At 49.8% G+C, this 16915-nt stretch overlaps 1 protein-coding gene across 4 annotated transcripts; it reads left to right on the forward strand.

Annotated features, from left to right (window-relative positions):
* The first annotated feature begins 8405 nt into the window (after nucleotides 1-8405).
* NRSN2 (neurensin 2) lies at nucleotides 8406-16064 on the forward strand. Of its 4 annotated transcripts, XM_025399468.1 has the most exons (4): nucleotides 8406-8424; nucleotides 10539-10653; nucleotides 10929-11122; nucleotides 14408-16064. In XM_025399468.1, the coding sequence occupies exons 3-4, from the start codon at nucleotides 10934-10936 to the stop codon at nucleotides 14831-14833; spliced, it is 615 nt and encodes a 204-aa protein (XP_025255253.1). In that variant the 5' UTR covers nucleotides 8406-8424; nucleotides 10539-10653; nucleotides 10929-10933; the 3' UTR covers nucleotides 14834-16064. The 4 variants fall into 4 exon arrangements, 3 of the variants coding, with proteins under 3 accessions (XP_025255253.1, XP_025255254.1, XP_025255256.1); XR_003121481.1 differs by lacking the exon at nucleotides 10929-11122 and having other exon boundaries at nucleotides 8408-8424; XM_025399469.1 differs by lacking the exon at nucleotides 8406-8424 and having other exon boundaries at nucleotides 9821-10653.
* Nucleotides 16065-16915: the final 851 nt, after the last annotated feature.

Raw genomic sequence — 16915 nt, forward strand, 5'->3', positions numbered from 1 at the left:
AGACCTACTGGGTTGCATTTCCAGAAGGTTAGCATTCTTAGTCACAGGATGAGATAGGATGTCGGCACAAGATACAGGTCGCAAGGACTCTGCTGATGAAATAAGATATGGTAAAAAAAAAAAAAAAAAAAAAAAAAGCCCATCAAAACCCACCAAAACCAAGATGGCAATAAAAGTGACTCTGGGTCATCCTCACTGTTGATTATATGCTAATTATAATGCATTAGCATGCTAAAAGACACTCCTACCAGCACCATGACAGTTTACAAATGCCATGGCAACATGGGGAAGTTACCCTCTATAGTCTAAAACGGGGAGGAACCCTCCGTTCTGGGAAATTTCCACCCCTTTCCCCGAAAACTCATGAATAATCCACCCCTTGTTTAGCATATAATCAAGAAATAACTGTAAGTATACTCAGGCTGGAGTGGCACAATCTTGGATCGCTGCAACCTCCGCCTCCTGGGTTCAAGCAATTCTCCTGCCTCAGCCTCCCGAGAGAGTAGGCTCTGCCACTCCGGCTATTTTTTTTTTCTTTTCAGTAGAGATGGGATTTCACCATGTTGCCCAGGCTGGTCTCAAACTCCTGAGCTCAGGCAGTCCACCTGCCTCAGCCTCCCAAAGTGCTAGGATTACAGGTGTGAGCCACCGTGCCCGGCCCTATTTACTTATTTTTTGAGACAGGCTCCTGCTCTGTTGCCCAGACTAGAGTTCAGTGCTACAATTACAGCTCACTGCAGTCTTGACCTCCTGGGTTCCAGCGATCCTGCCTCAGCCTCGTGAGTAGCTGGGACTAGAGGCATGTGCCACCATGCCTAGCTAACATTATATTATTGTTGGTTGTTCCAAATCTTCACTATTCATTTTTTAAAATTGTAGTAGAATACACGTAATAAAATTTACTGTTAGTGACATTTATTACATTTATAACATTTATAACATTCACGATGTTGTTCAATCATCACCACTATCTAGCTCCAAAATAATTTCTTTTTTTTTGTTTCTTTTTTTTTTTTGAGACGGAGTCTCGCTCTGTCCCCCAGGCTGGAGTGCAGTGGCCGGATCTCAGCTCACTGCAAGCTCCGCCTCCCGGGTTTACGCCATTCTCCTGCCTCAGCCTCCCGAGTAGCTGGGACTACAGGCGCCCGCCACCTTGCCCGGCTAGGTTTTTTTTTTGTATTTTTTAGTAGAGACGGGGTTTCACCATGTTAGCCAGGATGGTCTCGATCTCCTGACCTCGTGATCTGCCCGTCTCGGCCTCCCAAAGTGCTGGGATTACAGGCTTGAGCCACCGCGCCCGGCCCAAAATAATTTCATCACCCAAAAAGGAAGCTCATTAAGTAAGAACTCCTCATTCCTCCCTTTCCCCAGACCCTGGCAACCACTTATCTGTTTTCTGACTCTATGGATTTGCTAATTCTGAATATTTCACATAAATGGAATCATACCACATGTGGCCTTTTGTATCTGCCTTACCATGCTTTTTAAGCCTCTGCTGACCTAAAATTTTCTCCTTCCTTCCTTCCTCCCTCCCTCCCTCCCTTCCTTCCACAGAGTCTCTCTCTGTCACCCAGGCTGGAGTGCTGTGGCATGATCTTGGCTCACTGCAACCTCTGCTTCAAGTGATTCTCCTGCCTCAGCCTCAAGAGTTGCTGGGACTACAGGCATGCACCATCATGTCCAGCTAATTTTTGTATTTTTAGTAGAAACAGAGTTTCACCATGTTGGCCAGGCTGGTCTCAAACTCCTGACCCCAAGTGATCCACCCACCTTGGCCTCCCAAAGTGCTGGGATCACAGGTGTGAGCCACCATGCCTGGACAAATTTTCCGATTTCTTAATAGATAATCCATTTTGTTTTTCTCAAAAGTAGATAGTTTATCAGGTGTCATGTCTCTCGCCTTCCCACCCTACTCACCTATAAACTAATATAAGAATAACAGTAACAATAATCATAATTTGCTGACTTCTAATTTTGTTCCAGGTATTTTGGATAAGTGTCTTATATGCACATCTCATTTCACTCTTTCAAATCCTCTGAGAAGCAAGTACTTAAATTATCTTCATTTTACAGTCAGGGAAACTGAGGCACAGAGTGTTCAAATCATGTAAGCAGTAAGTGGTGGAACCAAGATTCAAATGTAGATCTGCTGGACTCCAGAGTTCAACTTACAGACACTACATTGTGGCTGTTCTTGGTGGACCCCTCCCCTCCTCCCCAGGCTCTCAGAGGATACAGGGGCCCTCCTTTGCTAGTCAGGGCCAGCCCATCCCCCTGTATATTTGACTTCATCTCTTCCCACTGCCCCAGAATTTCATCCACTCCTGCTCTGATATCAGGGGCCCCTCCCCTTCTCTCGATGGTGTGGGGCTCTTTGCACTTCACACACACACACACACGCACATACACAGGCGCACATACACACACACCCCTTCTCCCAACCACTCCACAAAGTGCCCCTGCCTCCTCACTTTTTTGACTCCCACATCACCTCTCAACCTACTGCGATCTGGCTACCTCCCCTATCACACCCTAAATTCTCTGGCCAAGATTCCCACTGACCTCCTTGTTGCCAAATCTAAGTCCTGTTGTCCTTCTATATGTCTCTTGGAAATGTGTTTCTTTGGTTTCTATGACACAATGCACCCCCACTCCAACACACACATACACACATCCCAGATTCTTGCCCCCAGCCACCACCACCCACCATCTCTCTAGATGCTTCTGTGCTTCTTTCTCCTCCTCTGACCTCTTCAAATGTAGTATGGCAGTTTTAAAACATGTCCATAATTTTTTGAGATAGAGTCTCACTTTGTTGCCTGAGCTGGAGTGTAGTGGTGCGATCAGACGCATGCCACCATGCTCAGCTAATTTTTTTTAACTTTTAAGTTTTTTGAAGAGATAGGGTCTCCCTATGTTGACCAAGCTGGTCTCGAGCTCCTGGGCTCAAGCAATCCTCCCGTCTTGGCCTCCCAAAGTGCTAGGATTACAGACTTGAGCCATGGTGCCCAACAATGTCTATGAATTATTTAAGACTCCTCCCACTGAGTGGCAGAGTCTTTGTTTCTTCCCCTTGAATCTGAGCCAAACATAGCGACTCAGACTACAGTAGAAACGATTCTATGGTGACTTGTGAGGCTGGGTCATAAGGGCAATATGGCCTGACTCATGGGAGTCCTGAGCTACAGAGTGTAAGAGGTGTCAACACTCTGAGCTGCCATGCTGTGAGGAAGCCCAACTTGCTCACGCAGAGAGCCCACAGGGAGAGGCTTTGAGGCTATATGAAGAGAGAGATGCTTGGCCAGCTCCCAGCTGCTCCAGCTCCCCACTGCTCCAGCCTCCACTGTAATCACAAAAGAGACACCAAGGCAGAACCACCCAGATGAGCCCTTCCCAAATTCCTGACCCACAGAAACTGTGAAAGATGATAAAATAATTGTCTTTGGAGTGGTGTGTTACGCAGTCATAGACAGTCAAACAGCCATCTTAATCTGCTTGGGCTACTATAACAGCTTAGCATGGAGTGGGTGGCTTGACAACACACATTTATTCCTCAGGTCTGCAGGGTGAAGAGTCTAAGATCAAGGTGCTGGCAAATTCCATTCTGCTGGCAGCCAAGGGCCTGACTTGTGTATATAACGGCCATCCTATTGTAGCCCCACATGGCACAGAGAAGAGAAGAAGCAAGCTCTCAAGTCTCCTCTTATCAGGGCTGTAATCCCTCCCAAAGGCCCACTTCCAAATACCATCACCTTGGGACTTCAACATATGAATTTGAGGGAGATACAAACATTCAGCCTGCAGCAGAGGGCTTCCTCGGAGCTCTGACCTGAGCACACTTCATCTCAATGTCATTGTTCTTGCCAGGTCTACATCCACTGCTTTTTTTTTTTTTTCTTTTTCTTTTTTTTTTTTTTTTTTTTTTGAGACGGCGTCTCACTCTATCACCCAGGCTGGAGTGCAGTGGCACGATCTTGGCTCACTGCAACCTCCGCCTCCCGGGTTCAAGTGATTCTCCTGCCTCAGCCTCCTGAGTAGCTAGGACTACAGGCGCATGTAAAATCACCACCCCTGGCTGATTTTTGTATTTTTTGTAGAGACAGGGTTTCACCATGTTGGTAAGGCTGGTCTCAAATTCCTGACCTCGTGATCCGCCTGCCTCTGCCTCCCAAAGTGCTGGGATTACAGGCATGAACCACCGCGCTTGGTCCCACTGCCCTTGCTTACAGTAACAGTATTTCAATTTCCCTTTAGGAAACCTCTTCAAGCAGGCTGTCAGTCCAAGAGGTTTCTCTGGGTTAACCACTGCCAGCCACCCAAAGGGTGAGCAAGTAACCAGCCAATCAGAGATACTCCAGTGGGTTCAGTAAATGACATATTACCCAACTGGGGTGAGGGGAATCAGTATCAGGGCTTTTCCTGGAACTATAGGGAGAGAGAGATTCTTTTCCCAGCAGTTAAATGTAAAGTCTGTGGCCATTTTGCCACCATATAGGGAAAATCTGCCTGACACTGAAGCCAACACAGATGAGGGAAGAGCCAAGAAATCAAAGAGAAAGATCCTGAGCATCTGGATACAGCCATGCCTGAAGCCAGTGTCCCTTGATTTCTCAATTATGTGAGCATTTATATTCCCTTTGCTTAAAGCCAGTTCAAGTTTAAAACTGCCATTTGCAGTGAGAACAATTTCCTATGCTGTATCTAAGGCCAAGACCTTGCCCCTGACTCTCGGCCAGTGTGTCCTGTACAGTGCCATTCAGCTCTGCCAAAAGCTAAGGGCATCAACTTCTCCACAGCTTGGCCTTCCCTCATCTATTTTACATCTCTGTTAATGGGAGCATCACCCACCTGACCTATAAACAGAACACTGGGCCTCTATCCCCCCACCTCTCTCTCTCTCTCTCTCTCTCTCTCTCTCTCTCAATCCCTCTCACTTACCTTACTTCTTAGTAACCAAGAAGTTCTGCCAACTTAACTTTATGGACATTGTTCAGACCTGCACCCTCCTTTCCATTTCTCCTGCCCACTCCAATCCTTCATTATTTCTCACCTAAATTTTTACAAAATCAATAGATAACTAGCATAGAGTTGTATAGTAAAAAGTGAATTTCGGCCAGGCGCGGTGGCTCATGCCTGTAATCCCAGCACTTTGTGAGACCAAGGCAGGCGGATCATGAGGTCAGAAGATAGAGACCATCCTGGCCAACATGGTGAAACCCTGTCTGTACTAAAAATACAAAAAAATTTGCTGGGTGTGGTGGTATGTGCCTGTAGTCCCAGCTACTCGGGAGGCTGAGGCAGGAGAATTGCTTGAACCCAGAGGGCGGAGCTAGTAGTGAGCTGAGATCACACCACTGCACTCCAGCCTGGTGACAGAGCAAGACTCCATCTCAAAAAAAAAAAAAAAAAGTGAACTTCATTCCCACCCTTGCCATCAGTTACCCTCCCCCAAGGCATCTACTGTTACCTCCTTCTTGTCTATTTTCCCAGAAGTTCTCTATATGTGCCATCTTTCTGAGAATTTCAAATGGAGGCATACTATCAAGACTTTTCAGAACACTGCATTTTTCTTCTCTTGAAGTTTGATTAATATAAATAACTACAGCACTAATTTCTTCTTTTTAATGACTGCATAGTATTCCACAGAGATATAATGTATATAACTTGTCTTCCATTGATGGATATTTAAGTTGTGTTCCAGTTATCCGTTAACACAGAACAAAACCCCCAAACCTAGTGATATAACACAACAACCACTTGATTATCCTTGTGAGTTCGGTGTGTCAGGAATTCAGGCAGGGCACAATGGGGCCAGCTTGCTTCTACTCTCCAATGTTTGAGGCTTCAGCTAGGGAGATTTGAAGGCTGAAGCTGATTCAATGACTGGCCACTGGAATCATCTGATTCTTCTTCTTCTTCTTTTTTTAGACGGAGTTTTGCTCTTGTTGCCCAGGCTGGAGTGCAATGGCACGATGTCAGCTCACTGCAATCTCTGCCTCCCGGGTTCAAGCGATTCTCCTGTCTCACCCTCCCTAGTAGCTGGGATGACAGGTGCATGCCACCATGCCTGGCTATTTTTGTATTTTTAGTAGAGATGGGGTTTCACCACATTGGCCAGGCTGGTCTTGAACTCCTGAACTCAGGTGATCCATCCGCCTTGGCCTCCCAAAATGCTGGGATTACAGATGTGAGCCACCATGCCCTGCCTCTTCTGGTTCTTCTTCACTCACTTCTCTTATGCTTGAACTGGGATGACTCAATGCTAAGCTTAGCTGGGACTGTGGTGCCTTCATGTGGCCTCTCCTGATGGTCTTGGCATCCTCACAGCATGGCAGCCTCTAGGTAGACATGGAGCCCTAGGTAGGCATGGTGCCTCAGGGCTCCAAAAGCTAGAGTTCTAGCAGAAGTTGTGCGTAGTTTTATGTCCTGGTCTTGGAAGTCAGAGCGTTACTCCCACCATACTCCATTGGTTGAAGCAGTCATCAGCTCACCCAAGATTCAGAGAGGGTACAAGGATCCCACCTCTCTACAGAGGAATGCTAAAGAATTTGTAGCTGTATTTTAAAACCACCACAGGTTGTCTCCAATCTGTTGCTATTCCTGTAGTTCATTTTACAGTCTAACATCTCTTGAATCTCTTCATTTCTCTGCACCAGGCCAAGATGTTGTCATCTCTGATCTCTTCACTGATCTCTTGCTATCACTCTTGTGCTCAATATACTGTTCTCCTGACAGCAGCCAGATGTCTTTTCAGAATGAAAGTCAGATCACATCCCACCCCTCTTTATAACCCTTCCATGGCTCCCCACTACCCTTGGGTTGAAGCTCAAACTCCTTACCTTGGCTTATGAGGCCCCACGAGGTCTCACTTCTGCCTGCCTCTCCAATGCCATCTCCTGTCACCATTTGGGGCCTTTAGTTTTGAGCTGCAAGAGTTCCTCCCACCACACACACACACACACACACACACACACACACTCTTAAATGAATAAGTATTAAACAGAACATACAAAGCGCTTAAACACTTTGCACATAATGAGCATAATATGTTTGCTACTATTATTAGACTGTGTTCAGTAAATATTTACTGGGCTGCCTACTCAATGCCAAGCACTATGGGAGGCTCACAGATACAACATGAACAAGAAATATGTGGCCTTGGCCAGACGCGGTGTCTCATGCTTATAATCCCAGCACTTCGGGAGGCTGAGGCAGGTGGATCACTTGAGCTCAGGAGTTCAAGACCAGCCTGGGCATCATGGTGAAACCCTGTCTCTACTAAAAATACAAAAAATTAGCTGGGCGTGGTGGTGCAAGCCTGTAGTCCCAACTCCTCAGGTGACTGAGGTGGGAGGATGACCTGAGCCTTGGGATATCAAGGCTGCAGTGAGCTGTGATCATGCCACTGTACTCCAGCCTGGGCAACAGATTTTAAAAAAATTTTTTTAAAGAAAAAGAAAAGCTAAAAAGGAAGATGTGGCCCTATCTTGCAGAGCTCATTCATCTGTGTGTCCCCAGCCCCTAGCACAAGGAGAAACAGAATGGATGCTCAAGACACGAAGGCATGTTTGTGCAACGGTGCCTGATGATGGTTGGAGGGGCACAATGACTTTGCCAAGATCACACAGCAAATGTGGGACAAAACCAAGGCTGACAGCTCATAACAGGGCGTGAAGTAGATGCAACTGACTGGCACAGGCTGGCTCTCCAGGGAGATGGGCAGTGGGCACACATTGCCCAGGGCAGAACTGGGGCTAGCCCCTAGTCCTCCACCCAAACTCCCTTCTCAAGCTACAAGGGCTGATCCTGTACCAGGGAGGGGTAGTGACTCAAACAGGAAAAGAGGACGAAAAGAGGATGGGGACTGAGTGAGAAGTGAGGACTTCAGAGAGATTAGGGGCTCCCAAGGCAAGTGGGAGGGGACTTCCCGGTAGGAGCCCAGACAGAGATGGGAACCTGTGAAGAGGGCGGGGCTCAGCGAGGAGATGCCGGTTTATATACTGGGGTGGGAGCTCTATAAGGGGGATAGAGACCTAGAGAAGGGACTGACGGTACAGCAAGGAGATGAAGGCTCAGTGAGGGGATGGGTCTTCCATGAGAGGGGTGGGGAACTGCGGGAGTAATGGGAGCTTCGGTAAGGAGTTTGAGGGACTGCATGAGGGGTTGGGACCCAGGGAGTCCGAGGGGTCTCTGTGAGGGACCTGGGGTGTCAGAGCGAGAAGGGAACTCTGGAAGGGGACAGGAGCTGGGGGAGCTGCAGCGGGCCGCTATCTGCACAACCAGTCCCTGAGACGGGCCGGCGCCCCCCTCCCCCGCCCCCATGTCACCCCCGCCCCGAACTGCGGCGCAGGCGCGAACCGAACCCGCTTTTGCTAGGCTCCCGCTCCGGCTCCCGCTTGCTCGGCGGAGACTGCAGGCAGAGAGGTGAGCTTAGCCCTGCTCCACGCGCGGCCAGACCCCAGCCCCATCCCCTGGAGAATCCCCGCGCTCTGCCTGCATCCTCAGCCCAGGCTGTGTCCCGCCTGGGACAGGACCGCTGCGCCTGAGCCTCGGGTTTGGGAGGTGGGGGTCCCAGGGAAGTAGCAGGGGGCAGAGGTAGCACCAGCTCCATCGCCCCTCGACACCTCAGGGTTGATAGGCTGGGCAGAGACTTCAAAGGACACTCCCCACCCCCGCCAACACTTCAAACCAAAAACCCATTCCTACCCGTCTCTGCCTCAGTTTCTCTCTAGAGAAAAGGACGCAGTTAGTGTGGACCAGGGGATCGATGGTCCTGTCAGAAAGAGTGGTGCGGGTGCAGGTGGAGAAGGGGAGGGGGGAAATGGCCTGATTTCCCCGACCAACACCCCCCACTCCTCCCCCTTCTGGAGGACGCCCTTCTCCCCCGCCTGGGCAGCGCTGGACGCTGTAGTGGGCGAGTCTGAGGGTCTGGGAAGGAGAACTGAATGAGGCCGTGCTGAGGCAACAGATTCCATCCATCTTCGGCCCCTGGCTCCTGTCACCTTTGCCTATGCCTCCCACCCCTCGCCTCCTCCCTCCGCCGCAGTCTCCCCATGTCGGACAACGCAGCCCCCTCCTCTTCCCGCTCCCTTCCCACCAAGCTCCTCCTGGCTCCCGGCTAGGGACACCTCCCTAGCTGTTCCCATGGCAACCCTCGTCCCGGTTACCTGCGCCCCGCCCCCCGCCAGCTAGACCTACTCCCTGCAACCCTAAAACGCGAGGGGGAGGGGCCAGGCCGAGGGGGAGGCACCGTCAAGGTCACCTTCCTTCTCCAGTACCAGCAGGACTGAGTGATTATATCTATTTGGAGTAGGGGAAGCGGTGAATTGGAGGGGAGGAGTCGACCCAGGCCAACAGTCCCGAAGCCCCCTCCACACCTCCTCACCTGCGGTCTTTAATTATGGTCTCCGCACTGAGGCTCCTACCGTCCCCCGGGCCCCATTTATTCTCCCCACCCGGACCTCCCCAGCGCCTCGCCGGGGCGGGATCAGCGCTGGCCGCACCCCTCCTCACAGCCCGCCCCGCCCACCTCCTCCGGTGAGCTCGCCTCTCCAGACCTCTCGCCCTCCTCCTCCGAGGGTCTGCCCCTTTTAGTGTCTGCCTTTTCCCTTTCTCTGTCATGGCTGTTGTTGTTGTTTTTCCTCCTTTTCTTCCCCGCTCTTCTTTTCCCTGAATTGTAAGTGAGGAGGGTGTAAAGCCACTATTTATGGACAGGCTTTCTTGACAGCAATCTTGTGTGCCGTGTGACTCCAAGCAGAACCTCCAACCGTGTGTGGGGTGTGTGTGTGTGTGTGTGTGTGTGTGTGTGTGTATGTCGTACCTATCTGGGTATGTCTCTGTGTGCTTTGTGAGCATGTCTGTGTGTTTCTCTGTGCTGTTTCGGTGAGTTTCTCTATGCAGGGATTTGAGGACTACATCTGATTGGAAGTGAGAGGGACTGTCAGGACCTTTATTTTACCCTTTGGAACAAGCACATTGTTTCATTTTGTAGGATGCTGCTAATTAAGGCTGAGGGCCATTATGGAGACTGGGGTAGAAGCCCAGTCCTCCCCTAGCGCCTCCTGGCTTTGGTTTGGGCCAAACCTGTATACGGATACACAAGTACCTTCCATTCCCAAGATTTGTGTCTACTTTTGTGAAAAAAAGAGGGGAGGGGGTTATTCGATAGATTTCTCTGGAAATCTAACAGCCCTTAAGCCTAAGAGCCTCTAATCCTGAGGGCCCTTGACTTTCACTTCCTATGGAGTCAAAATTCATTGGAATCTGGAGGCTTTCCGGGGCAGTCCTGGGGAGGACATTTTATAGCCTTGAAGCTTGGGAACTCCAGCCCAAGTGTCAGCCATGACAACTACCCCCCAGAAGGGGGTCTGAAGGAGAGTGGAGGATGAGGCGCTCTCACTCCAGAGGTGGAGCCTAAAAAGTTCAAGATGGAAGTAATAACAAAAAAAGTACAGTACTAATCACAACAGCTACCATTTCTCAGCATCAGACACAATAACTGTATGAAACAAGTATGATTATTTAGGTCTGTTTTACAGATGAGGAAACTGAGACTCAGAAAGGTGGAAGCACTTGTCTAAGGTCACACATCCAGGAAGCAGGGTGTCCACGACTCCAGTCCAAGTGGTTAGGCTCCAGAGCCCACAGTCCCAGGTACTGGGTGGCCTCCAGGGTAAACATGTACATTTATTGACACCTCCAGTTGCCAGGCACTAGGCTAAGCCCTTCAGTGCATTGGCTCATTCGCGTTGTGCTTCGGGAAGGACAGGCTGGGATTCCAAAAGGCCAGACTGTGCTATGAGTGTAGGGTGTCTCAAGTGGGAGGAGAAGCGGGTGGGGCATAAAGATTTGGGGGGCTTATGAAGGTCACCATGAGCAGCTCCCACTAATCCCTCCCTCCGTCAGCTGCACCTTACCTGCTCCACAAGGATCCATGATGCCGAGCTGCAATCGTTCCTGCAGCTGCAGCCGCGGCCCCAACGTGGAGGATGGCAAGTGGTATGGGGTCCGCTCCTACCTGCACCTCTTCTATGAGGACTGTGCAGGCACTGCTCTCAGCGATGACCCTGAGGGACCTCTGGTCCTGTGCTCCCGCCGGCCCTGGCCCTCACTGTGTTGGAAGGTAAGGCCAGATGAGCAACTCCTGTGATTCCTCTGCCTTGATGGAGGAAATGAGTCTGAATTTGAGGCCCAAAGAAAAAAGAAGAGATAGCGTAGTAGTTAGGAGTCTTGCACATTTAAGCAACAGAAAATCCAATTCAAATGGGTTTAAATAATGAAGGGAGCCTTCATTGTATTTGTATTTACATGCAAATTATTTACATACATGTTGTATGTAAATAATTACAGGTGCAGTGGCTCATACCTGTAATCTCAGTACTTTGGGAGGCTGAGGTGGGCAGATCACCTGAGGTCTAGAGTTCAACAGCAGCCCTGTCAACATAGCAAAACCCTGTCTCTACTAAAAATACAAAAATGGGCTGGGTGCAGTAGCTCATGCCTGTAATCCCAGCACTTTGGGAGGCTGAGGCTGGTGGATCTCGAGGTCACGAGTTCGAGACCAGCCTGGCCAACCTGGTGAAACCCCATCTCTACTAAAAATACAAAAATTAGCCTGGCATGGTGGCGGGTGCCTGTAATCCCAGCTACTCGGGAGGCTGAGGCAGGAGAATCTCTTGAAACCGGAAGGCAGAAGTTGCAGTGAGCTGAGATCTAGCCATTGCACTCTAGCCTGGGCGAAAGAGCAAAACTCCCTCTAAAAAAAAAGAAAAAAGAAAAAAAATGAGCTGGGCGTGGTGGCAGGCGCCTGTAATCCCAGTTACTTTGGAAGCTGAGGCAGGAGAATCACTTGAACCCAGGAGGCAGAGGTTGCAGTGCGCCAAGATCACACCATTGCACTCCAGCTGGGTGACAGAGCAAGACTCTGTCTCAAAAAAAAAAAAAAAGAAGAAGAAGAAGAAGAAGGGAAAATGTTGCTCATTTTTTAGAAGAGACCCAAGGTTGCATACTTTCAGGCAAAGTTTGATCCAGTAGTTCAACCCTTTATACCACGGACTTTGCAAGTTTTCTTAGTCTTCAGCCTCCTCATGGTGCCCCCACCCTGGTAGCCTGTTAGCTTCAGACTCTCCCATGTTCCCCAAATAGCCACTACTGTGTGGTCCCTCAGATCTTCACTCCACACCATCTAAGGGAAGTCAGCATGTCATGTGGTATTTCCTTCAGAAAAGAAAATACCTATAATCCCATCACTTTGGGAGGCCAAGGCGGGTGGATCACCTGAGGTCGGGAGTTCAAGACCAGCCTAGCCAACATGGTGAAACCTCATCTGTACTAGAAATACAAAAATTAGCTAGGTGTGGTGATGGGCGCTTGTAATCCCAGCTACTCTGGAGGCTGAGGCAGGAGAATCACTAGAACCCGGGAGACAGCGGTTGCAGTGAGCAGAGATTATGCCATTGCACTCCAGCCTACGCAACAAGAGTGAAATTCTGTCTCAAAAAAGAAAAAGAAAAATGGCCAGGGGTACTAGCTCACATCTATAATCCCAGCACTTTGAGAGGCTGAGGTGGGAGGATTGCTTTAGCCCAGGAATTCAAGATCAGCCTGGGCAACACAGTGAGACTTCATCTCTACTAAAAATAAAAAGTTAGCTGGATGTGGTGGCGGGGGCCTGTGATGCCAACTACTCAAGAGGCTGAGCCAGGAGGATCACTTGCGCCCAGGAGATAGAGGCTGCAGTGAGCCATGATTGTGCCACTGCACTCCAGCCTGGGCAACAGAGTGAGACTCTGTTAAGGAAAAAAAAAAAAAAAAAGAAAAGAGAGAAAAAAGGAAGAGAGAAAGCAAAATAGCAAGATATTAAAAACATATTACCATTTACCTTAGCACCAAAAAAGAGAGAAATACTTAGGTGTAAATCTAACAAAATATCTGCAATATGAAAAGAACTACAAAACTCAAAAGATATCAAATAACTAAATAAATGGAGAAATAGTTCATGTCCATGGATTGGAATAGTCAATATTGTCAAGATGTTAGTTCTTCCCAACCTGATCTTTGATTCAATGCAATGTCAATCAAAACCCCAGCAAGTTATTTTGTGGACATCAACAAACTGACTCTATAGTTTATATGGAGAGGTAAAAGATTCAGGATAGCCAGAAATTTAAAACGCCATTTATAAGAAACAATGCTTTTCATTTCCAGAAGTCCTGACAAGCATTGCATTGGCTCTTATTGGGTCACTTGCCAGCCTTGAACTAATTACTATGGTTAAGAGATGGACTATGCTGACTGGTAGGAAGTGAGATTCATCTCACTTAAATCTTACTGTGGTTTCCCAGTGGTAGACTGGAGTATCTTGCCAGGGCAGCAAAAAAATGTGAAGAATTGATGTCTGTAACAGCCAAGGAGACTAGTCGGCCAGGGTGCACCAATGGGTCAAGGTGCAGAGGTGGCAATGAGCTGAGTCCCTGCTATGGGCATAGCTCTTTGCTAAATACTCTCGGGAGACTGAGGCAGAGGGTCCCTCCTGCTTTCAAAGGACTTCACTCTAGTGAGGAGGTAAGGTGCCAACCTGTGCAGAGAGACCAACTTACATAACTTCAGGTCAGGTCTGTAGAGAACACCAGGAGAGGAAATGATCAAGGAAGACTTCCAAGGAAAGGTTAGTGTGTATTTAAAATTTTTAAGCATCTTCTTATTGCCAGGCACTGTGCTAGGCTCTTGGGAACACAGAATTTAAGACACGAGGTCCCTGTCCTTGAGGAACCCTTTTAGCTGTGGTTTATTTAGTCATTCAGCAAACATTTACTCAGCCTTTGCTCTGTACCAGCACGTGCTAGGCACAGAAGACTCCTAGTGAGCCAAAACAGGCACAGTCTCTGCTCTCATGGGGCTCTCAGTACCGCGGGAGAGGCAGACATCACTTACATAGCAACCAAAATACATGTCCAAGTGTGCACAATGGTAAGTGTATTGAAGAATGAATAGGCACAGAATTTGCCCAGAGTAAAGCAAGGGACCCAACTCAGCCCAGGGATCTCCTCCCTGAGGAGGTGAGGTTTGAGATGAGATCTAATGGTGCATAGGAGTTAACCCAGTAGAGACAGGGAAGGTAGAAAGGACAAGGAGATGAATAGGGATGGAGGGAAATGCAGGGTTGGCCGAAGAAACCCACTGCTAGGTGGGAGCTGGGCAGGAAATTAAGAGGCCTCAGGATTCCAAATAGAACATGACAGTTTATGCCTCCTCTCAGTTAGACCCCAGCAAGTGTGCTCTGTGATTCCAATCTCCTAAGGATGGATAGAGTGGTTACCCTTAAGTCTGGTGAGGATCCAAGGAGATCCCTTGGTCAGGGGCCCCTGGCTGACCCTGACTGCTTCCTGGTCTGTCTGCTTCTCCCCAGATCAGCCTGTCCTCGGGGACCCTGCTTCTGCTGCTGGGTGTGGCGGCTTTGACCACCGGCTATGCAGTGCCCCCCAAGCTGGAGGGCATCGGTGAGGGTGAGTTCCTGGTGTTGGATCAGCGGGCAGCCGACTACAACCAGGCCCTGGGCACCTGTCGCCTGGCAGGCACAGCGCTCTGTGTGGCGGCTGGAGTTCTGCTCGCCGTCTGCCTCTTCTGGGCCATGACAGGCTGGCTGAGCCAGGACACCAAGGCAGAGCCCTTGGACCCCGAAGCCGACAGCCACGTGGAGGTCTTCGGGGATGAGCCAGAGCAGCAGCTGTCCCCCATCTTCCGCAATGCCAGTGGCCAGCCATGGTTCTCGCCACCCGCCAGCCCCTTTGGGCAATCTTCTGTGCAGACTATCCAGCCCAAGAGGGACTCCTGAGCTGCCCACATGGTCTAAGGAGGAGCCAGATGTGGGTCCTGGATCCTTCCCCCTTCTCACCACAACCCCCTCTCAGTGTTTCCCCAGCTTCTCCCTTTTAGCACGGTCCTTTTAGAGCCCAAATCCAGGTCAAGTCTGGCGCTCAAATCCCAGTGCTCCCTTCCCAGGGTTGGGGCCCCAGCCCTTCCAAGATGCCAACCTTCCTCAAGTCTTCCCAAAACTTCCTACCCACACCCTCTTCCCAAGGCCCTCAGGGGCAGAAAACATCTCCTTCAACCCGTCCCCACTCCTTCCTCTGCATGACCTTGGGCAAGCCCCCTGCCCTTTCAAACCATCAGCTCCTGCCTCTCCGCCATGAGGGCTTTGGATCTGATTCCTCTTCTTGCCAGGCTGAGGACATGCACTGCCCTCCATAGACACAGATGAAGGGGTGGGGGTCATTCAGCTCAAATGGGTCCCAGATGCTCACTTGGACTTTCCCTGCAGGATGTATGAAGATGTATGCCTCTCATAGTGTGTATTCTACCTGCATTTTGGCATCAGAGCCCCCCAGCCCACCCACCATAGGCAATTACTAGCCCCAGTTGATAGGTGAGGTGGGTGAAGGAGGCTGGAGGTGACAGTGTCCAAGGTCACACAACAAAGCAGCATGCAGGAACTAGAAACACATCTTCAGCCTCCTCCTAGGCCAGCTCTTGTGCTACAAGTGGGGCAGAGCCAGCCCCACACCTTCCTGGTTCCCTGAGTGTCCTCAGGGTGGAGGACAGGTTTGGCCCAGAAAGACTAGCCAGAGGCCTGATGGTCCCAGGTGGCTCTGGATATTCTTTGGATATGGATTTAAATGGTCTCTAAGAGCCGGGGGTAGGGGGCAGGAATCGTGGGTTGTCTTTGCCCCTCAAAGTCCACCTACCTAGAAACCAAGCCCACAAGCCTTGGCCGTGACCCTGATAATAAATGTGCCCTCTCAGAGGCACCAGCCAGCCGGAGGCGTCATCTCTCTTCTGTACCACTAGAGGGAGCTCCGATACGGCTGGAGAGCAGTACTCAAGGCTCTGCCCACTCCCCTCCCTAACTTACCTTCAGTCTCCACCAGCCTGAAGGCCTCCTGGGGGATCCTCAGGCCGCCCCCACCAGGGCACGCCCTACTGTCCTTGTGCCTCACACCCCCTCCTCATCCTGCACCCCTTCCATCCCACCTTCCCTTTCAATAAACAGCTGGGATGGATACTGACTTTGTTTCCTTTCTCCCTGGCCACTGGGTTGTGGGGAAGAGAAAGACAGACTCTTAGGAGCACCTACTGTGTGCTGGGCACGACCCATTATTTCTCCTCATTTGCTCCTCAAAATAACCTGTTGAGAAAAGAACTGGTCTTCTTCTTCTTTTTTTTTTTTTTTTTAGTAGAGACGGGTTTTCACTGTGTTAGCCAGGATGGTCTCAATCTCCTGACCTCGTGATCCACCCACCTCGGCCTCCCAAAGTGCTGGTGTGAGCCACCGCGCCCGGCCTTATTTATTTATTTATTTATTTATTTATTTATTTATTTTTGAGATGTCTCGCTCCGTCGCCCAGGCTGGAATGATGCGGAGTGATCTCCGCTCACTGCAACCTCCACCTCCCGGGTTCAAGCGATTCTCCTGCTTCAGCCTCCCAAGTAGCTGGGATTACAGGCACGTGCCACCACGCCTGGCTAATTTTTGTATTTTTAGTGGAGATGGGGTTTCAGCATGTTGGCCAGGCTGGTCTTGAACTCCTGACCTCAAATGATCCGCCTGCCTCAGCCTCCCAAAGTGCTGGGATTACCGGGTGAGCCACCGTACCCGGCCTTATTGTCTTCATTTTACAGATGTAGTAACTGATGATCAGAGAGGTGAGTCCTTTGCCTAAGGCTTCCCCATGGTGGATTTACTTTTTATTTTTATTTTTAATTCTTTTTATTTCAGTAGCCTTTGGGGCCCAAGTGGGTTTTGGTTACATGAATGAGTTCCATAGTGATTCTGAGATTTTAGTACACCCATCACCGGAGCAGTGTACACTGTACCCAATAGGCAGTCTTTTATCCCTCATCTCCTCCCAACCTCCCC

The sequence above is a fragment of the Theropithecus gelada genome, chromosome 10, assembly GCF_003255815.1.
Source record: "Theropithecus gelada isolate Dixy chromosome 10, Tgel_1.0, whole genome shotgun sequence".
Lineage (NCBI taxonomy): Eukaryota > Metazoa > Chordata > Mammalia > Primates > Cercopithecidae > Theropithecus > Theropithecus gelada.

Bases quoted from the DNA above. Each gene is read 5' to 3' on its own strand.
- NRSN2 (XM_025399468.1), top strand. From the start codon at position 10,934: ATGATGCCGAGCTGCAATCGTTCCTGCAGCTGCAGCCGCGGCCCCAAC. The intron at 11,123-14,407 runs GTAAGGCCAGAT...GCTTCTCCCCAG, and splicing joins GGCCCTCACTGTGTTGGAAG to ATCAGCCTGTCCTCGGGGAC.